Raw genomic sequence first — 23,283 nt, 5'->3', positions numbered from 1 at the left:
GACACAAAGCTGGGTGGGCGTGTGTGCTGTGAGGAGGATGCCGAGAAACTCCAAGATGATTTGGACAGGTTGGGTGATTGGGCAGAAGCATGGCAGATGCAATATAACGTGGATAAATGTTAGGTTATCCACACTGCTGTCAAAAACAGGAAGGCAGATTATTATCTGAACGGCAATAGATTGGGAGAAGGGGAAGTGCAACGAGACCTGGGTGTCCTTGTGCACCAGTCGCTGAAGGTAAGCATGCAGGTGCAGCAGGCGGTTAAGAAGGCAAATGGTATGTTGGCCTTGTAGCGAGAGGGTTTGAGTACAGGAACAAGGGTGTCTTGCTGCAGTTGTACAGGGCCTTGGTGAGACAACATCTTGAGTATTGTGTGCAGTTTTGGTCGCCGTACCTGAGGAAGGATGTTCTTGCCATGGAAGGAGTTCAGCGAAGATTCACCAGGCTGATACCTGGGATGGCAGGTATGACGTATGAGGAGAGATTGGGTCGATTGGGCTTATACTCGCTGGAGTTTAGAAGAATGAGAGGGGATCTCATTGAAACTTATAAAATTCTGACAGGACTGGACAGACTAGATGCAGGATGTTCCCAATGGTCGGGGAGTCCAGAACCAGGGGTCACAGTCTAAGGATAAGGGGTAAGCCACTTAGGACAGAAATGAGGAGGACTTTCTTCACCCAGAGAGTGGTGAACCTGTGGAATTCTCTACCACAGAAGGCAGTAGAGGCCAATTCATTAAATATATTCAAGAAGGAGTTGGATATATTTCTTAAGGCTAAAGGGATCAAGGGGTATGGGGAGAAAGCAGGGACAGGGTACTGAATTTGGATGATCAGCCATGATCGCATTGAATGGCGGAGCGGGCTCGAGGGGCCGAATGGCCTACTCCTGCTCCTATCTTCTATGTTTCTATATGTTTCTGCCATTTCTTTGTTCCCCATTATAAATTCCCCTGATTCTGACTGCAAGGGACCTACACTTGACATCACCAATCTTTTTCTCTTCACATATCTATAAAAGCTTTTACAGTCAGTTTTTATGTTCCCTGCAAGCTTACTCTCATACTCTATTTTCCCCCTCTTAATTAATCCCTTTTTTCTCCTTTGTTGAATCCTAAACTGCTCCCAATCCTCAGGTTTACTGCTTTTTCTGGCCAATTTATATGTCCTCTCCTTGGATCTTATGCTATCCCTAATTTCCCTTGTTAGCCACGGTTGAGTCACCTTTTTTGTTTTATTTTTATGCCAAACTGGGATGAACAAATTCTGTAGTTCATCCATGCGATCTTTGAATGTTTGCCTTTGCCTATCCACTGTCAACCCTTTGAGTGACATTCCCCAATCAATCCTACCCAACTCGCGCCTCATACCATCGTAGTTTTCTTTATTTAAATTCAGGACCCTAGTCTCTGAGTCAACTACGTCACTCTCCATCTTAATGAAGAATTCTATCATATTATGATCGCTCCGACCCAAGAGGCCTCGCACAACAAGATTGCTAATTAATCCTTTCTCATTACATAATACCCAGTCTAAGATGGCCTGATCTCTAGTTGGTTCCTCGACATATTGGTCCAGGAAACCATCCCGTATACACTCCAGGAATTCCTCCTCCACAGTATTGTTACTAATTTGGTTAGCCCAATCTATATGTAGATTAAAGTCACCCATGATAACTGCTGTGCCCTTATTGCACGCTTCTCTAATTTCCCTTTTAATGCCACCCCGACCTCCGCATTACTGTTTGGAGGTCTATATACCACTCCCACTAACGTTTTCTGCCCCTTGGTATTTCTCAGTTCTACCCATACAGATTCCACATCATCAGAGCTAATAAATTTCCTTACAATTGTGTTAATCCCCTCTTTAACCAGCAATGCTACCCCACCTCCTTTTCCTTTTTGCCTATCTTTCCTAAATATTGAGTACCCCTGGATGTTGAGTTCCCAGCCTTGGTCACCCTGGAGCCATGTTTCCGTAATCCCAATCATATCATATTCGTTTACCTCTATTTGTGCAGCTAATTCATCCACCTTATTATGAATGCTCCTCGCATTAAGACACAAAGCCTTCAGGCTTGTTTTTTTAATGCTCTTAGATCTTTTAGAATTATTATTTACTGTGGCCATGTTTGATTTAAACCCTTGATTTCTCTGTCTGCCACTTTTGTTTTTCTCCTTCCTGTCTTTTGCTTTTATCCTTGTTTCCCTTTCCTCTGTCTCCCCACTCAGGTTCCCAACCCCCTGCCATTTTAGTTTACACCCTCCCCCAGAGCACTAGCAAACACTCCCCCTAGGACATCGGTCCCGGCCCTGCCCAGGTGCAAACCGTCCGTTTTGTACTGGTCCCAACTCCCCCAGAACCGGTTCCAATGTCCCAGGAATTTGAATCCCTCCCCCTTGCACCATTCCTCTAGCCACATATTCATCTGAAATATCCTTCTATTTCTACTCTGACTAGCATGTGGCACTGGTAGCAATCCTGAGATTACTACCTTTGAAGTAATCAGACATGGAGTTAATTGTGATTGACATGATGGGAGTAGCGAGGCCACGTGACATGGCAAGGTCAAGGTGGTGGTCGTGAATATGGGTCGGGGAGTTTATATGGAGGGCGCGATTAAGGGAGGATAGAGGGGCAGTGAACTCAGAAAATAGAGAGCATGATGAGTTGAGATGGAGGTTGAAATTACCAAGGATGAGAAGTCGCTCAGTGCAGAGGCTGAGGGTGTAAGGCAGTGAAAATATCTCAGTGAGAAATTTAGTGTTGTACTTACGTGGGCAGTAGAGAATGAGGATTTTAAATAAGAAGCGAGAGGGGTGGAACAAGGTGCGGTGTTCAAAGGAGGAGAAAGTGCCTGAGGAGTAGGGGGACAGACCAAGGTGATAAGAGCCACACCACCACCACGGCTGTTTGGGCGGGGGAAGTGGTGGAAGTTATAGGCAGGTGGGGAGGCTTAATTTAGGGGAAAGGTGTCATCACCCCTCAGTCAGATTTCCGTCAAGGCCATGATGTTGATGCAATCACCCACAATAAGCTCATGGATGGCAAGGGCCTTGTTTACAAATGAACGGACATTCTGGAGGGAGATGCGCAGAGGGGCAGTGATAGCTGATCCACTGGCGGAGTCCACAAGGTCAGCATTGAGAGGGGTGTTTGGGACAGGAAGGAGGTAAGAAAGATTATCCCCCAGTGGGTGGGACCATCGTCGAGAGAGTAAGATGGGGCAGTTGGCGTTGCTGCTCATAAGGAGGCAGTGAGGTGTGCTTCGATGGGCCCTTTGGAGGATGCTGAGAGAGGCACAGAGGGAAGCTATCAGCTTATCTAAGAAGGAGTCAACCATGGGACGGCGGCAGGAGAGGAGGAAGGTCGAGGAATGCTGAAGAGTTGGGGTAAGGATTCGGGAGGACAGAGTACCCGAGAGGGGAGAAATGAAAGGAGGCATGATGACAGGAGAGAGGGATCTATGAGGAGTAAAGAGAAAAGAAGAAAGAAAAGGGAGATAAAAAGGTTAAAATGGAAATGGTGGGCTCAGGTCCGGAGCGGCAGCCAAAATGTGCACACGAATGGACACAGGAAAACTCAAGTTACATAGGCCTGGTTACACAGCAAGATTAGGATACATATATCCTGGTGGTAAACGAGGAATAGAGAGGAGACAATGTGAGGGAGTCCAGAGTTAAAGTCAGATGTCCCATGGTGGGATAAAGTTTACGTAGGTAGGATGGAGTCAGCTTGGCGCATAGACGAACTGAAGTCCATGTTTGGAGACAGGTGTGGAGGGCAAGTGAACCAGAAGCTATTTGAAGGGTAGAGATCGGAGGACGCACTGCTGGAGGGATTTCCCTGGGAATGTAGAACCAGGCGGTGTGCAGAATCAATCATGGGGCAGAAAGACGGTGGCGAAGTTGGAGGTCACCATAAGATCTAGAGGCCTCTTTTAACGCCTCTTTTAAAAAGCAGAGAGTTGACTAGGCAACAGTGTGTTGAGCATTCGTATGATAGCCATTCACAGTAATGTTCAGGCTCAAAAGTCATCTCAGTCCGCCATATGTTCCTTTTATTCCACGCTCATTCCAATTAGAATTCATGGCAGCCAACAGAAGGAGGAGTAGTAACTTACTCCCATGCGGAAGCATTAAATGGAAGCAAAACATTTCTCCATAAGATGAGAGTCACCTTAGACCACTCCCACTAACCTCAAGCAGCTGGTTTCAAAGCAAGTATTGGCAAAGGCCTCAGAGCAGGTTACTTGACCACCTTCTCAACTAGGGATGGTGCATGGTGGGGTAGGCCAAGAAAGAATTGAGTATAAATTTTTTTTTAAAACAGTTTGTCAACAGCATCAAAGCATCAAGGGGTATGGGGAGAGAGCGGGAATATGGTATTGAGATAGAGGATCAGCCATGATCATATTGAATGGTGGAGCAGGCTCGAAGGGCCTACTCCTGCTCCTATTTTTCTATGTTTCTATGTTTCTAAAAGCACAATAGCAACTATACCTGTCTGTTTTCATTTGCATTTTTCATAATATTTATCCATAACCGCTCCATGGTATGGTATCGTTTACTTTCCACTGGCAGCTGTCTGTTGATGTCCTCCGAACTGAAGATAGGTTCCAGGTAAAGCCAGGACCTCTGACACATCAACCACTCCTCCATGACATCCTGAAACAACATGGAATAAAAATATAACGGCCTAGACATTGCGGTCAGAGGCATACCTCCAGAGTATGCCTCCGACCCACAAAACAATTCGAAAGTACCTCCTGGCACCCAGGCTGTGAAGAGTTGCGGTCTTGGGCCTCCAAGTGGATGACAGCATAAAGGCCCACGGATCCCAGGGATGCAGGCAGTTAGGAAGCGTCCCTGGGATCAATGACAAAGGAGGATTACATTGCAATCATTTATGAAGGGAATCCCCTAATGATATGCAATGGAATCCCCAAATAATTATACAATGTACAGAATTACAATTTTATTCACAAGTTGTTTCATTGCACCAACCTCAATAAAAATTTAATGTTTTGATAAATAATTTTAAACATCTTAATCCGGGCCAATATTTGCATAAACTCATTTAAAGTGTATGTGCATAATTTTGGATTTTTAAATGTTTTATTTAAGCCTTATATATACCCTTATGCTGATGCAAGCAGATCCTATGCCTGGTTTTACCAGCCATAAGAGTTGTGTGGGCAATTGCTAGGCAGTTGTGGGGTAAATAGCTCAACTCTGCGCCAGCAATACTCATTTTTCAGGCGGTTCAGATGATGTCAAGGTACGCCATGACAGATCGCAAGTTCCGGATTTCGCGCATGCGCAAGCGGAAATCTGGAACTTCCGGTGCCTTTCAAAGGGAATATGATGGCGTACTCAGAGTACACTGTCGCAGACACTGCAATTTCAGGGCCAATGTAAACTTTACCAGTGCAGCTTCAAATACAATTGCTCAATTCACTCAAATGCATGCTTCTAATTTTGACCAGGTCTTCATGGAAAGGCTAGGTCGAATCTAATGACTTTCTTATAAGATATGGAAGACCAGATTTACCTTCTTTCCTTTTTCTATTGATTATACTTTATTGGTTTACTGACAAATCAACCTATAAATTTGCATGGATTGCATGCAAGCCCAGAAATCCTTGCTGGATTACATATCCATGCGAGTCTCACCTGGGTCATGCGTAGTTTGCTTTCCCAACTGTTGATCCTCGCCTCATATGCCTTCTTGAAGGGCGAGAAGGACATGCTCTGTGTCATGACAATATGATCATCCAGTAGCTGAGAAGCTTCATCTGGACTTTTCAAGATAAATGTTCCTGTCTCTTTGTATGGAATCACATCAAATAAAATATTTTCCCACTCACCCTCCATCTTATCCAGGGCCTATAAATAAGAAAGTATCCAACATTAGTACTGGTAGATCTCTTTATTTGACTAAAACATTTGCAATTTAACATTTGAAGACTTGTAAAATGTGATTATATGTATCAGAGACCTTTTGAGAACTGTAGAATTTCTGCATTAAAGAGTTAGCTTATCTACAGTGCAGCCTTCCTTATGTTTTGAATGTATGTTACTCGCTACATATTAATGGATACTAGGTGATGCAATGCTGTAGTGCCTTTACAACTTCGAAGATGATGATCTTGCTCACAATACATGATTCTGTCTCTTCCTATAATTATGTAACTTACTCCAGTTCTTTTTTAACTAAAGGAGCAGCAATGAAGGGTCAGTAGTATTTTCCAGAGATTGCAAAATGTACCAAATATTTACATATGGCAATTTTCCAAGCATTCCAAATTGGAGAAAGAAATGGGAGGGTCAGGGGCTTGGGGGAAGATAAACTATGCCCAAAAATGAGGAAGAGCCCACCATAGGTAACAATCAAAATTTCCTCCCAATCTGTTCAGCTGCTCTATACCAATGGATTTTAGCACATTAATGCCTAAAATAGACAATGACGACTCTATTATTTAGCTATGACCAGCATTTAGAACTAAGGTACTGAAAAGCATATCTCCTTTGCAGAATGATCTAAACTGTAATCCCTTCTGAAACGAGTGAGGGCTGCTCGGCAAGGCAGTCTTACACATGACTCCAAGGCCATTGTTTTCACATTAATCTCTGAAATGACTATGCCTCAGTTAGAAAGAACTTCTACATTAAAATTGTTAACAATGCAAAATACATTCTATCAGCACTTATGTCCAAGATGCTTTTTGGTAACTGGTTTATTTTGATACGAGGAACTAATAATTGTCTAAAAATGAAGACTTTTTGATTCTATGAGTGTTGAACGGATATATTCATCAACATAGTGGAATCATGTTTACTTCACTGTGGTACCATAGCTTCCCGAGAGGCAAGGAACTGTGGCACAATCTTGGTGAGGGGAGGGGAATTCTGGTCGAGAGATCCAAAGACAGCCTGATCTTATGATATGTGGGTTCATCTACAATGATGAGTTGGCGATCACCCAATTTACAAACCAATGCCAGAACAAGTACCACTGGCTCTTTTTTAAAGTCAAAAATTCAATGTCACAGAAAGCCACTTACCTCAAAGTGGAAGAATGCAAGTTCATATAAAAGAAAGACTAGATTGTGCAGGATGTGGTAGGCATGTATGAGAGACACAAATAAAGGGTCTGTTTTTCCAAGCTCAATTCATAAACAGGAAGACCAAAGGATATTCTCCAACAGTGAGATCATTGCTAGATAAATGACAGGCCAAAGGAGCCACCACATGCACTCTAATAATGCTGGGCTTGAGATTCAAGCTTCAGCAAGGTCTAAAGGCACAGTAAAACCAGAGGAACATCACAAATAACATGGTCAAACTGGTTATTATACATTGAAAACTTCTTCCATTTTGCATTGTAAAAACTTTGAGTTCAGAGAGTTTTCTGGACCCTCTGCACAAGATATGGGCTCATGGGCATGGATTGAGGATTGGTTAACAGACAGAAAACAGAGTAGGAATAAACGGGTCATTTACCAGTTGGCAGGCTGTAACTAGTGGGGTGCTGCAAGGATCAGTGCTTGGGCCTCAGCTATTTACAATCTATATTAATGGCTCAGATGAAGGTACCGAGTGCAACGTATCCAAGTTTTCTGACGATACAAAGCTAGGTGGGAAAGTAAGCTGTGAGGAGGACACAAAGAGCCTGCAAAGGGATATAGACAGGTTAAGTGAGTGGGCAATAAAGTGGCAGATGGAGTATAATGTGAGGTTATTCACTTTGGTAGGAAGCATAGAAAAACAGAATATTTTTTAAATGGTGAGAAACTATTAAATGTTGATGTTCAGAGAGATTTAGGTGTCCTCGTACAGGAAACACAGAAAGTTAGTGTGGTGTATGTAATCTGTTCCACCTTAAGAGAACTACCTTAAGAGATGTACTACTTTCTCTTGGCTGCTGTATACTGTAATACCGGTGGTGACCACACCGGTATATAAGTGTTGTGTAGGGATTTGCTGGGCAGTTCAGCCCTGACCTCCGAATAGTAAAGACCTGTTAAAGTTATTCTTGTGGTCTGTGTCCAGTGATTTATAATAAGCATAACTGGGACACACAGACTTAACAGTGGCGACGAGTCCGGTCTTACCCTGCGGCAGTTTTACATCCAAGGCAGCTTCGTCCTCAGAACGGGCGTCGAGAAGAGGCATCCGCCCTCATCATCCTGCTGAGCACCATCGCACGGGAGGCATCGAGAACCCGGGTTAAAAAGAAAAATTCTGACCACGAAGCCCTCCATCAGCGACAGGCAGTGATCATCCCTTCTACCACGGTGGTGGGTAAGCCGATCAGCGACACGAGCAGAAAGTCGGCCACGTTGACTGTGGAGTGGGGGAGGGAAACGGAGGAAAAAGGGCGGAGAACTCGACCACGGCCGGTGAAAAGGGCCGGGCTGCAATCAAGGCCGAGAGGCGCAGCGACTGGGGCAGCTTAAGGCACGAGAGCCGCGGAGAACTCAAACGCAGCCGGTGTAAAGGACCGGGCTGCATGCGGGGCTGAGAGGCGCAACAGCAGGGGAAGCGTGAATGCCCACGGGAACCGCGGGGGAGTAAAAGCAGCGTCGGGGAATTGAGAACCGCTGGGGAGGCGAGAACGGCAGCAGCACGGCAATCGCCATTGCAGCCAGCGGGGGAAGAAGGCAAACGCGGGAATCCGCCATTGTAGTCGGCGGGGGAAGAAGACGAGCATGGGAAAGACCGCCAAGCGCGGGAAGCCGCCATTTTAGTAGGCGGGGGAAGAAAAGCGCGGGAAGCCGCCATTTTGAGAAAAAGAAAAATTTAAAAACTTGCAAGGATGCCTAAACATGGGAACATTAATACCTTTGATAGCGATATCGAAGATTGGACCACGTATGTAGAACGCATGGAAGTTTATTGTAAAGCAAATAAGGTACCAGATGATGAGAAAGCACTAACCTTATTAAGTTCAATGGGTGCGAAGACATACGGGCTATTGAAGCACCTTCTGTCACCAGATAAACCGGCGGATCAGACTTTCGCGAATATTGTTACTGTCCTGAAAAATCATTTTAACCCCACGCCGCTGATGATAGCGGAACGATTTAAATTTTACAGAAGAACGCAGCTGAAAGACGAAAGCAACGCTGAATTTTTAATTGAACTGCGTAAGCTATCAAAGTACTGTCAGTTTGGAACAGGACTAGCAGATGCGCTGAGAGATAAATTTGTGTGTGGATTGTTAAAAGAAGGAACACAAAAGCGACTGCTTGAGGAGAATGATCTTACGCTTGATAAAGCTGTCACTATTGCAGCATCGCACGAAGCCGCAGCGAGAGGCACTGCGGAAATGCAGCTACGGTCACCGGAACTCAGCACCAATCAAATGGTCTTGGGTACAGTAAAATGTTATCGTTGTGGAAAGACAACGCATGATCAGAACCAGTGCTGGTTCAAAAATCAGGAATGCAGAAAATGTGGCAGGCTTGGTCACATAGCTAAAGTATGCCGGTCAGGAAAGAAGACCAGCAACAAAAAGTCACCGCAGGAAAAGTACAGAAAGGTACACAAGGTGACAGAGAACAGTTCGAACGAACAGAAGTCAAATTCAGACTCCAGCAGTAATGAACTGGGTAGTCTAAGAGTACACAATGTTGGTAATGAAGCAGACCTCCAAACAATCTGGGTCACACTTCAGATAGCAGGAGTCCAAGTAAAGATGGAATTGGACACTGGATCGGCATTGACGGTCATGAATAAGCAAGATTACAAAAGGTTATTCCCACATATTCCCCTACGGGATACGGAGATTGTATTGAAAACATACACGGGGCAAAGAGTATACCCCATCGGGAAGATAGAGGTAAAGGTGGTCCACAAGGGCAAAGAAAGCCAAGGAATGGACTTATATGTGCTACCTGAGGGATGTCCACCACTACTGGGACGGGAGTGGATTAGGAAAATAAATATGGACTGGCATTCCTTAAAAGCACTAACGGTAGATTCCGGTAAAAAAGATGTCAAACCTAAACGATTGTCCAGAATATTGGACGATGCTAAAGAGGTGTTCCAACAGGGACTGGGGACACTGAGAGGAATTACGGCAAACATCAAGGTTGAAGAACATGCAAACCCAAAATTTTTCAAAGCCAGACCGGTACCTTATGCGATACGACCTGCTGTGGAAGCTGAGCTGGAAGGGCTAGAACGTTCAGGAGTACTGTCTAAGGTAGACTGGAGTGAGTGGGCCACGCCCATTGTCCCCGTCATGAAGCATTCATTGAGCAACAAGCCGGGGGAACCGGGGAAGGTTCGCATCTGTGGAGATTTCAAGATCACTGTTAATCCGGTGCTTCACACGGTGCAGTATCCGCTTCTGCGGATTGAGGATATCTTCGCTTCGTTGTCTGGCAGGAAACACTTCACCAAGATAGACCTGGCGCAGGCGTACTTACAGATGGAAGTTGAGGAAGAGTCACGCCAGTATCTCACGATCAACACGCATAGAGGCTTGTACCGGTATAATAGACTGGTTTTTGGAGTGGCATCGGCTCCAGCAATTTGGCAGAGGGCCATGGAGCAGGTATTACAGGGAATTCCAGGCACACAATGTTACCTGGACGATATTCTGAGTACAGGAGGTGATGACGAGGAACACCTTGCAAATTTGGAACTGGTGCTCACCAGATTGAAAGAATATGGACTTCGAGTTAATCGCCAGAAATGTGAGTTCTTTCAGAAGCGGATCTCGTACTGTGGTCATGTCATTGACCAGGAGGGGCTTCATAAGTCTCCTGACAAGATCGAAGCTGTTGTGAAGGCTCCCGCTACAGATAATGTATCCCAGTTGAGGTCGTTCCTAGGGTTGATTAACTATTACCATAAGTTTCTGCCAAATTTATCCACGGTGCTGCACCCGCTGAACGCTCTTTTGCAGAAGGGAGTACCATGGAAGTGGAGCGAGGACTGTAAGAGGGCCTTTCGCAAAAGCAAGGCATTGATCACCTCAGAGGAAGTGTTGGCTCACTTCAACCCAACGCTGCCTATTCGTTTGGCTTGTGATGCTTCTCCATATGGTATTGGGGCAGTACTCTCACACAAGTTGCCAAATGGCCTGGAGAGGCCAGTTGCGTTCGCATCCAGATCATTGACCTCCGCTGAGCACAACTATGCTCAGATAGATAGGGAGGCTCTCAGCCTTGTGTGGGGAGTAAAGAAGTTTAATCATTACCTGCAGGGCCAAAAGTTTACGCTTCTGACAGACCACCAGCCGTTGGTATCCATTTTTAACCCTAAGAAGGGTGTTTCGGTGATGACAGCACAGAGACTCCAGAGATGGTCCCTTTTCCTAGGGGCACATCAATATCAGATCGAATTCAAAGGTACAAAGCAGCATGGTAATGCTGATGGGCTGTCGCGCCTGCCACTACCTACAGAGGAGGAGGCACCGACGGTTGACCCTGTTGAGTTATTTCACTCGACCATCATCGAATGTTTACCAGTCACCAATGCAAGTATTGAAAGAGAAACCAGGAATGACCCGACACTGTCCCGGGTCTACGAAGTGACAGTGAAGGGATGGCCAGCACATGGTGATCCACTGTTACCGGCATTCTCAGCAAGACGAGAACAGCTGTCCGTCTGTCAAGGAACATTGATGTATGGAACAAGGGTGATTATTCCTCCTAAGTTAAGAGAGAGAGTTCTAAAGGAACTGCATGAAGGTCATCTGGGGGGAGTCAAGATGAAAAGCCTTGCTAGGGCTTATGTGTGGTGGCCGGGTATCGACCAACAGATAGAGGATCTGACGAAAAGCTGCTCAGGGTGCCAAAAAGTGCAAAATGCACCTCCGATTGCACCGCTGCATCCATGGGAATGGCCTTCAACCCCATGGCAACGTGTACATATTGACTTTGCTGGTCCATTCATGGACTCCATGTTTTTAATTGCGGTGGACGCACATTCTAAATGGCCAGAAATGATTAAGATGACTACCACTACCTCGGAATAGACGATCGCGGTGCTAAGAACGATATTTGCAAGAAATGGATTGCCAGAACAAATATGTTCAGACAACGGACCGCAGTTCGTGTCAGAAGAATTCCAGAAATTCATGAAGAAGAATGGGGTGAAACATTATACCTCTGCCCCATATCATCCAGCTACAAACGGGTTGGCCGAGAGATTTGTACAAACGTTCAAAGAAGCAATAAAGGCCATGAGCGAAGATCAGATTCCACTACAACACAAGGTGGACAAATTCCTACTGGCATATCGAAACGCCACTCATGCAGTGACAAACCAAAGTCCTGCCATGATGTTCTATAACAGGAGGTTGCGGTCCAGGTTGGACTTGTTAAAACCAAATGTGCGGAGGGAAGTTGAAAACAAACAGTTCCAGCATATAAATAACAAGACCACTCGGAGTTTCGAAATAGGACAACCAGTGTTAGCCCGGGACTATAAAAACGAGAAATGGCAATCTGGAACAATTCGGGCCAGAGAAGGACCCCTGATGTACACGGTAGATATTGGTGAAAATGTAATACGGCGTCATGCTGACCAACTGGTAGAATTGAGAACAAGGGTCGAACCCATGGTTACGGCAGAGACAACCGTGGAAGAAGTTAGTGAACCTGAAGCATCTACCTCAGAAGTGAATGTACCTGATGATGATGTCCAATCCATAAGAGACCAACTAGATGAGTCACCCCAGCAACGAGAATCAGAGACCCCGAAAGGCGTTATCCAACTCGAATCAGGAGGCCTCCTCAGAGACTGAATCTTTCAACTGTTTTGCATGAAGTTGTATATATATATGTTATTATGTTATGTTAAATGGGGATATAACTGTTAAGCTAAAAAGGGAGGATTGTGGTGTATGTAACCTGTTCCACCTTAAGAGAACTACCTTAAGAGATGTACTACTTTCTCTTGGCTGCTGTATACTGTAATACCGGTGGTGACCACACCGGTATATAAGTGTTGTGTAGGGATTTGCTGGGCAGTTCAGCCCTGACCTCCGAATAGTAAAGACCTGTTAAAGTTATTCTTGTGGTCTGTGTCCAGTGATTTATAATAAGCATAACTGGGACACACAGACTTAACAGTTAGCATGCAGGTACAGCAAGCAATTAGGAAGGCAAATGGCATGTTAGCCTTTATTGCAAGGGGATTAGAGTACAAGAGTAAGGAAGTCTTACTACAATTGCACAGGGCTTTGGTGAGACCACACCTGGAGTACTGTGCACAGTTTTGGTCTCCTTATCTGAGAAAGGACATACATGCCTTAGAGGCAGTGCAATGAAGGTTCACTAGATTGATCCCTGAGATGCGAGGGTTGTCCTATGATGAGAGATTGAGTAGGTTGGGCCTATACACTCTGGAGTTCAGAAGAAGGAGAGGTGATCTCATTGAAACATATAAGATTCTGAGGGGGATTGACAGGGTAGATGCTGAGAGGTAGTTTCCCCTGGCTGGAGAGTCTAGAACTAGGGAATATAGTCTCAGGATAAGGGGTCGGCCATTTAAGACTGAGATGAGGAGGAATTTCTTCACTCAGAGGGTTGTGAATCTTTGAAATTCTCTGCCCCAGAGGGCTGTGGATGCTGAGTCGTTGAGTATACTCAAGGCTGAGATTAATATATTTTTGGACTCTAGGGGAATCAAGGGATATGGGGATTGGGCGGGAAAGTGGAGTTGAGGTCTGTGGTGTATGTAACCTGTTCCACCTTAAGAGAACTTAAGCCTGTTCCACCTTAAGAGATGTACTACTTTCTCTGGCTGCTGTACACGTAATATCGGTGGTGACCACACCGGTATATAAGCACTGTGTAGTAATATTGTATTCAGTATAGTCCCTACCTCCAACCAGTAAAGACCTGTTGAATTTACTCTTGTAGTCTGTGTCGTAATTATCACTATAACACACAGACGTAACAGTGGCGACGAGTCCGATTCTTACCCTGCGGCAGTTATTTCCACGGCAGCTTCGTCCACAGACAGGACGTCGAAGAGAGGTTTCCACCCTCATCACCCTACTGGAAGACACGTCGAGCGGCAGGCATCGAGAAACCGGAGTGCAGAAGACATCCTGACCTCAAAGCCTCCATCAGCGACTGTCAGCTTTCTTCTTTCTACCTCGGTGGTGGGTAAGCCGGGCAGCGACGCGACAGAAAGTCAACCGCGTTGGCTGTACAGACGGGGCTGGGAAGACGGAGGAATAAGGGCGGTGAGATCGATCGCGACCGGAGATAAGGGCCGGGCCGCTTTCGAGCGAGAGGCGCAGCGCGGGGACATCGATCGCGACCGGAGGTAAGGGCCGCATTCGGGCTAAAAGGCGCAGCGTCTGGGGAAACTGAAGGCGCGAGAGCCGCGGTGAAGCGGAGACAGCGTCGGGGGACGGTTGAAGACCGCCAAGCGCGGGAAAACCGCCATTTTGTGGGCGGAGGACGACGACAAGAGTGGGCAGCCGCCATCTTGGATAACATAAAAATACAATAAATTGCAACGATGCCTAAACATGGGAACATTAATACCTTTGATAGTGACATCGAAGATTGGGCCATGTATGTAGAACGCATACAAAACTATTGTAAGGCAAATAAAATTCCTGATGCAGATAAAGCACTAACATTATTAAATTTAATGGGTGCGAAGACATACGGGCAATTGAAACACCTGTTATCACCAGATGAACCGACGGATAAGACGTTCGATGAGATTGTTACTGTCCTGAAAAATCATCTAAACCCCACGCCGCTGATGCTAGCGGAACGATTTAAATTTTACGACAGAAGGCAGCTGCAGAATGAAAGCAATGCTGAATATTTGATGGAATTACGTAAGCTAGCAAAATATTGTCAGTTTGGAACGGGACTGACACAGGCACTACGAGATAAATTTGTGTGTGGTTTATTTAAACAGGATACACAAAAGCGACTGCTCGAGGAGAATGAGCTGACGCTTGAGAAGGCGGTCACTATGGCAGCAGCACACGAAGCCGCAGCGAGAGGCACGGCAGTAATGCAGCTACGGTCACCGGAACTCGGTACAAACAAATTGGGTTTGAGTTCTGTCAAATGTTATCGTTGTGGAAAGACAACGCACGATCAGAACCAGTGTTGGTTTAAAAACCAAGAATGCAGAACGTGTGGCAGGCTTGGCCACATAGCTAAAGTATGCCGGTCAGGAAAGAAGACCAGCAACAAAAAGTCACCGCAAGGAAAATACGCAAAGGTACACAAGGTGACAAAGAACAGTTTGACCGAACAGAAGTCAGATTCAGACGCTAGCAGTAATGAACTGGATAGCTTAAGAGTACACAACGTTGGTAAGGATGCAGATCTCCAGACAATTTGGGTCACTCTTCAGATAGCAGGAGTCCAAGTAAAAATGGAATTGGACACTGGATCGGCATTGACGGTCATGAATAAGAAAGATTACAGAAGGTTATTCCAACATATTCCCCTACAGGATACGGAGATTATATTGAAAACATACACGGAGCAAAGAGTGTACCCCATCGGAAAAATAGAGGTAGAAGTGGTCCACAAGGGCGAAGAAAGCCAAGTAATGGACTTATATGTGCTACCTGAAGGAGGTCCACCACTACTAGGACGGGAGTGGATTAGGAAAATGAATATGGACTGGCACTCCTTGAAGGCACTAACGGTAGATTCCGGGGAAACAGATGTCAAACCTAAACAATTGTCCAGAATATTGGATGATGCTAAAGAGGTGTTCCAGCAGGGACTGGGAACACTGAGAGGAATTACGGCAAACATCAAGATTGATGAACATGCACAACCAAAATTTTTTAAAGCCAGACCGGTACCCTATGCAATACGACCTACTGTTGAAGCGGAACTGGAAGCACTAGAACGTTCAGGTGTACTGTCTAAGGTAGATTGGAGTGAGTGGGCTACGCCCATTGTTCCCGTTATGAAACGTCCTGCGAGCAACAAGCCAGGAGATCCAGGGAAGGTTCGCATCTGTGGAGATTTCAAGATCACCGTTAATCCGGTGCTTCACACGGTGCAGTATCCGCTTCCGCGGATTGAGGATATTTTCGCTTCATTGTCTGGCGGGAAACACTTCACCAAGATAGACCTGGCGCAAGCGTACTTGCAGATGGAGGTTGAGGAAGAGTCACGCCAATACCTCACGATCAACACGCATCGAGGGTTGTACCGGTACAATAGGCTGCTTTTTGGAGTGGCATCGGCTCCAGCAATTTGGCAGAGGGCCATGGAGCAGGTATTACAGGGAATTCCAGGCACACAATGTTACCTGGACGATATTCTGATCACAGGTGATGGTGATGAACAACATCTCGCAAACTTGGAACTGGTGCTCAACAGACTGAAAGAGTGTGGACTTAGAGTAAATCGGCAGAAATGTGAGTTCTTCCAGAAGCGGATCTCGTACTGTGGCCATGTCATTGACCGGGAGGGGCTTCATAAGTCTCCTGATAAGATTGAGGCAGTTGTAAAGGCTCCCGCTCCGGAGAATGTCTCTCAGTTGAGGTCGTTTCTAGGATTAATTAACTATTACCATAAATTTCTGCCAAATCTATCCACGGTACTGCACCCGTTAAACGCTCTTTTACAGAAAGGGGTACCATGGGAATGGGGCGAAAACTGTAAGAAGGCATTTCGCAAAAGCAAAGAATTGATCACCTCAGAGGAAGTGTTGGCTCACTTCAACCCGACACTGCCTATTCGGTTGGCTTGTGATGCTTCTCCATATGGTATTGGGGCAGTACTCTCACACAAGTTGCCAAATGGCACGGAAAGGCCAGTCGCGTTTGCATCCAGATCATTGACCTCCGCTGAGCGCAACTATGCGCAGATCGATAGGGAGGCTCTTAGCCTTGTATGGGGAGTGAAGAAGTTTAATCATTACCTGCAGGGCCAAAAATTCACACTTCTGACAGACCATCAACCGTTGGTATCCATTTTTAACCCTAAGAAGGGTGTTTCGGTGATGACAGCGCAGCGTCTCCAGAGATGGTCTCTTTTCCTAGGGGCACATCAATACCAAATAGAATTCAAAGGTACGAAACAGCATGGCAATGCTGATGGGCTGTCGCGCCTGCCACTACCTGAAGAAGACACGACGAAAGTTGACCCTGTTGAGTTATTTCATTCGACCATCATCGAGTGTTTACCAGTCACCAATGCAAGTATTGAAAGAGAAACCAGGAACGACCCAACACTGTCCAGAGTCTACGAGGTGACAGTGAAAGGATGGCCAACACGGGGTGATCCTCTGTTACCGGCATTTTCGGCAAGGCGAGACCAGCTGTCCATCTGCCATGGTACCTTGATGTACGGGACAAGAGTGATTATTCCTCCCAAGTTAAGGGAAAGAGTTTTAAACGAACTGCATGAAGGTCATCTGGGGGGAGTTAAAATGAAAAGTCTTGCTAGGGCTTATGTATGGTGGCCGGGTATTGACCAACAGATTGAGGAGTTAACGAAAAGCTGCGCTGGGTACCAAAAAGTGCAAAATGCACCTCCGATAGCACCGCTACACCCATGGGAATGGCCTTCAGCCCCATGGCAACGCGTACACATTGACTTTGCTGGTCCATTCATGGACTCCATTTTCCTAATCGCGGTGGACGCACATTCCAAATGGCCAGAAGTCATCAAGATGAATACCACTACTTCAGAAAAGACAATTGCGGTGTTAAGAACAATATTCGCAAGGAACGGATTGCCAGAACAGATCTGTTCGGACAACGGACCACAGTTTGTATCGGAAGAATTCCGACAATTCTTAAAGAAGAATGGAGTAAAACATTATACCTCTGCCCCATATCATCCGGCGACAAACGGGTTGGCTGAAAGATTTGTCCAGACATTCAAAAAGGCAATTAAGGCCATGAACGATGGTCAGATTCCGCTGCAACACAAGGTCGACAAGTTCCTGATGTCCTATCGAAACGCCGATCATGCAGTGACTAACCAAAGTCCTGCCATGATGTTTTATAACAGGAGGTTGCGGTCCAAGTTGGACTTGTTAAAACCAAATGTGCGGAGGGAAGTGGAAAACAAACAGTTTCGGCATATTAACAACAAGACCACTCAAACTTTCGACGTAGGACAACCAGTGTTGGCAAGGGGCTATGGAAACGAAAAATGGCAGTCCGGAACAATTCGGGCCAGACAAGGACCTCTGATGTACACAGTAGATATTGGTCATAATGTGATAAGGCGTCATGCGGATCAACTGGTAGAGTCGAGAGCAAGGGTCGAACCCATGGTTGTGACAGAGACAACTGTGGAAGACGTTAATGAACCTGAAGCATCTACCTCGGCAGGGAATGTACTTGATGATGATGACACCCAATACATTGGAAACCAAATAGAGGAGGCACCTCAACAACAAGAATCAGAGACTACTGAGAGGCGTTATCCAAGCCGCATCAGAAAGCCTCCTGAGAGACTGAACCTTTGAACTGTTATACCTGAAGTTATATATGTATATATGTTATTATGTTATGTTAAATGGGGATATGACTGTTAAGCTAAAAAGGGAGGATTGTGGTGTATGTAACCTGTTCCACCTTAAGAGAACTTAAGCCTGTTCCACCTTAAGAGATGTACTACTTTCTCTGGCTGCTGTATACGTAATACCGGTGGTGACCACACCGGTATATAAGCACTGTGTAGTAATATTGTATTCAGTATAGTCCCTACCTCCAACCAGTAAAGACCTGTTGAATTTACTCTTGTAGTCTGTGTAGTAATTATCACTATAACACACAGACTTAACAAGGTCGAAGATCAGCCATAATCTTATTGAATGGCGGAGCAGGCTCGAAGGGCCGTATGGCCTACTCCTGCTCCTAATTCTTATGTTCTATGTTCATTTCAAAAGCACTGCTATCAAGCACTGTTTCATTAAAGCGCAGTGCTAAATCTGGCCATTTTGTGAGGTTGGGTCACAGGTTGATTTATATTCATTTCAAAGAGATCTAAGAACAAAGATTGTCCAACTCCTTACTGGTTGAGAATAGTTACTGACCCATGGGCCTATATTTACTGTGAATACTCATGATCAGCACCAATGAAGGAAATGGATAAAGAGATTTCTTCCCAAGCGAATAAAAGACCTTTTGAGAGCTTTTGCCCTTCACATTTAAATCTTACTCCTGTTCTGAAAAGCCAGAAGATGCATTCTCCCAAAAAGGAAAAGACAGGATCTTATGTCATTGCACAATCTCCAACTTCATTTGTCCCTACATAACGTAGGTGTCTGCTTTTACCCTCACAGATGTATATGTTTTATACCTAACTTTATTGACTCTTTGAGGCTGTAAATGCTTTATGATAGGTTTTCCTACCACAGACTTGTAGCGACACCTAACAACAGATACCACTCACTGAAGTATATTCATTTGCACCATATTCAGGCTCTGCTTCTGCTGGTTACTAAAGTGTCAATTGCCCTAAAACAGTGACTAAGGTGGGACTCAGACAAAGGGATGCAGCGCTCTACTCCATCTCTTCCATTTGATCTATTTTGGAATCCTTTAAACTTGGAATTCTGGGACTTGGAGAGTGAAACATCAGGGAAGGTTAGAAAAAACACTCCAAAGGAGGCATTGAGGGCTACAATGTCTGTGGAGATCAAACTAATGGAGACGCTGAATGAGTGAAACTCTTGACATGAGGTACTGTAGCTCTAACTGTGTCAACCGCCACCTTCCTGGTTGTGAATAATTTAGGCACCTAGACACCTCCAGGCAGCTACAGAGAGATAAAGGAGGGGGGCTGCATTAGGTTTTGTTGTAGAGCATTATCTCTGGGAATTGGGGTTCATTTCTAGATAGAACCCTGGTTAGATTACACTTTGAGTTCTGTGCGCAGTTCTGGTCTCCATATTACAAAAAGGATATAGACGCACTGGCAAAGGTGCAAAAAAGATTTACAAGGATGATACCAGAACTGAGAGGTTATAAGTAACTATCAAGAAAGACTGAACAGGTTGGGGCTCTTTTCTCCAGAAAAGAGAAGGCTGAGGGGTGGCCTGATATAGGTCTTTAAAATTTTGATCGGGTTTTTATAGGATAGATGTAGAAAAGATGTTTCCGCTTGTGGGGGAGTCCAAAGCTAGGGGCCATAAATATAAGATAGTCACTAACAAACCCAATAAGGAATTCAGAAGGAACCTCTTTACCCAGAGAGTGGTTAGAATGTGGAACTTGCTACCATGTGGAGTGGTTGAGGCAAATAGCATAGATGCATTTAAGGGGGAGCTAGATAAATACATGAGGGTTATGCTGATAGGGTTTCATGAAATAGGGTGGGAGAAGGCTTGTGTGGAGCATAAATACTGGCATAGCCTGTTGGGCTGAATGGCCTGTTTCTGTGCTGTAAAATCTATGTAATTCTAAAAAGATCTGCAAGAAAACTTACTTTGTTAGCCACTAAGAAACTTGCTTTTTAGCAAGGACATTTTTTAATGTGGCTCAGCATTACACAGCACCAACGTGCATCCAGATTGTATGCTAACTGAGGCAAATAGCTCCCTGAAGCAACTTCATCATCCACAACGGTAGCTCCTGACAGCCCCTAGGAGGTCAGGAAAGGACAGGCCAATACCCTTGACATGAATCTTGTCATTCACGTGGAAATGACTTATGAAATAATACTGGGCGGCCTGCTGGTGGCTCTGTCCGGGGAGAGTATAAATACTCAGGCATGGGCCCAGTTTGCTCAGGACATTCTTTTACAAGAACTAGTGAAGGACACAACTAGATCTCCATGTTGTAAAACAGTTGATTAAAGCTTTGTTGAATGCTTAGACCAAGTGCCTAGTAGTTTTCTTACGTCACGCTCAGAGTAATTTTGGGAACAGATGGCTATGACTCAAACGGGAGAAGGGAACCAGACGTAGTAATCAATCCATCATGGAGAAACTACTCAGACCCGCCCGTCTTGACCTGGACCCGAATTCACCTACAACTGCTAAGGTATGGAAACACTGGTATCGTACCTTCAGCAACTTACTCGGGGCTTGTGGTGAGAATGCTCCTGATGAGTTACAAATGCTTGCCAATTATGTATCTCCTCACTGTGTTTGACTATATCGAAGACTGTGTAGACTATGACTCCGCTATCCAAATACTGCAGCAACTATATGTTAAGGCCCTAAACAAAATTTTTGCTCGGCACTTACTGGCCACAATTCAACAACAACCTGGGGTATCACTTGATGAATTCCTTCAAAAGCTTTGCAGGCTCAGCAAAGAATGTAATCTCAAAGCTGTCAAAGCTGAGCAGTACCAGGAGGAATTAATTTGTGATTCTTTTATTAATGGAATTGTGTCTCCCTTCATTCGCCAGCATCTGTTGGAGAATAAAACCCTCAGGTTACAAGCTGCCTATGACCAGGCATATTCTCTGGACTTATCAAAAAAAATGCAGATGCCTATCTTTTACCATGTGCATGGACTGCTGCTATCACTTTTAGTGACTCCTCCAATAAGCCTCAGGCAGAAGCCCTCACTGATGACGACTCTATCCTAGCTGATAACGAACCTACTCTAGCGGCATCTTGGCAATCTAAAAAGTGTTTCTTCTGTGGAGGTGCATTTCACTATAGGAAATTTTGTCCTGCTCATAATGCAACCTGCAATCATTGCAGTAAGAAAGGTCACTTTTCTAAAGTATGTCAGTCAAGAGCCTCTCCTAGGGTTACAGCTGCTATCTATAAAACTGCTCCTTCCCCAAGAGCCACTACTAATGTTACAGCTGTCAAGTATAAAACTGCCCTTCCTCCCATCACAGCTGCTTTCCCCAAAGCCTGTCCCATGCAGCCACGAAGGTTTCGGTAAATGGACACATTTTGAGTGCACTAATCGACTCATGTAGCTCTGACAGCTTCATCAGTGAGCAGGCTGTCAGTAAGTTAAAACTGCGTATTTACCCCTCAGACAGGGAAATTGCAATGGCTCTGACGACACTGACCACTAACTCTTCCAGCTTTTGTCTTGTCGACCTTATTCTCAATGGCCGCACTTATTTTTCCACCCGGCGTGGGGTGCTCAAAAACCTACGCAGTGATGTGCTCCTGGGACAGGATTTCCAGAAGCAACACAAAAGACTCACTTTCGAGTTTGGAGGGTCAAAGCCGAAGCTTACTATTTCCAAAGTACTGTTTTGTGCGCTTTCGGCGGCTTCGCTCGACAAGCCCTCCTTGTTTGCCGATCTTTCCCCCCGATGTAAGCCCATAGTCACTAAATCACGACGTTTCAGTCAAGATGATCTATCCTTTATCGAGGCAGAAATCTCTTGCCTTCTAGTGGACGGTATCATTGAGCCATGTTCCTCTTCCTGGTGGGCTCAAATCGTCGTTGTTAAAAATCCTCTGAAGCCACACAAGAAATGTCTTTGCATCGATTACTCGCAAACGATTAACCAGTATACTGACCTGGATGCCTACCCACTACCACGCATCGATGACATGGTCAATAACCTTGTCAACTACAGGGTATTTTCAACTTTTGACTTAAAGAGCGCATATCATCAAGTACGGTTAAAGGACTCTGACAAGAAGTATACGGCCTTTGAGGCCAACGGTCAGCTTTACCAGTTTTGTCGCCTTCTGTTTGGGATCACCAATGGGGTGGCCGTCTTTCAATGGGCAGTGAACAACCTAGTCAAACAGGAGAACTTAACGGACACTTTTCCATATCTGGATAATATCAACATTGCTGGTCATGACCAGAAGGCGCATGATGCCAACCTCCCGAAATTTCTTGACGTTCTTCGTCGTCGCAACCTAACCTTAAATGAGTCCAAATCCGTGAAATCAGTACCATCAGTCAACATCCTTGGCTACTGGGTGGGCAATGGTGTCATCAAACCCGATCCGGAACGACTTCGTCCGCTTCAGGAGCTCCCTCCCCCTACGAATCTCGGCTCTCTTCATCGGGCCCTTGGCATGTTCGCCTATTATGCGAAGTGGATACCCCACTTTTCCGACAAGATCCAGCCCCTGCTTCACGCGAAGTCATTTCCGTTGGAGCCAATGGCTATTTCAGCTTTCAACCTCCTCAAGCAACAACTGGAAAAAGCCACGCTTCATTCCATCGATGAAAATCTCCCTTTCGTGGTCGAGTGCAATGCATCGGAGGTGGCGATCTCGGCTACCTTGAATCAAGGTGGTCGACCCGTTGCATTTCTGTCCAGAACTTTGCAGGGTAGCGAGCTCCATTATCCTCCTGTCGAGAAGGAGGCTACAGCTATCATCGAAGCAGTATGTAAATGGAGTCATTTTC

General features: G+C 45.4%; 1 protein-coding gene across 1 annotated transcript in view; it reads right to left on the bottom strand.

The window, feature by feature from the left end:
• dnah1 (dynein, axonemal, heavy chain 1) overlaps positions 1-23,283 on the bottom strand; it is a 971,783-nt gene that overhangs the window by 765,959 nt on the left and 182,541 nt on the right. The window contains exons 21-22 of the mRNA XM_085999976.1: positions 5,679-5,891; positions 4,506-4,670 (exon numbers count right to left, since the gene is read on the bottom strand). Coding sequence (XP_085856102.1) covers positions 4,506-4,670; positions 5,679-5,891 — 378 coding nt within the window. The remainder of the gene's footprint in view (positions 1-4,505; positions 4,671-5,678; positions 5,892-23,283) is intronic.

This window comes from Somniosus microcephalus, chromosome 11 (assembly GCF_052327205.1).
Source record: "Somniosus microcephalus isolate GS21.2 chromosome 11, FLI_Smic_1.0, whole genome shotgun sequence".
In the NCBI taxonomy this organism is placed as follows: domain Eukaryota; kingdom Metazoa; phylum Chordata; class Chondrichthyes; order Squaliformes; family Somniosidae; genus Somniosus; species Somniosus microcephalus.
Note: the sequence above shows the minus strand (reverse complement) of the source record. Positions and strands in the feature narration are given on the sequence as shown.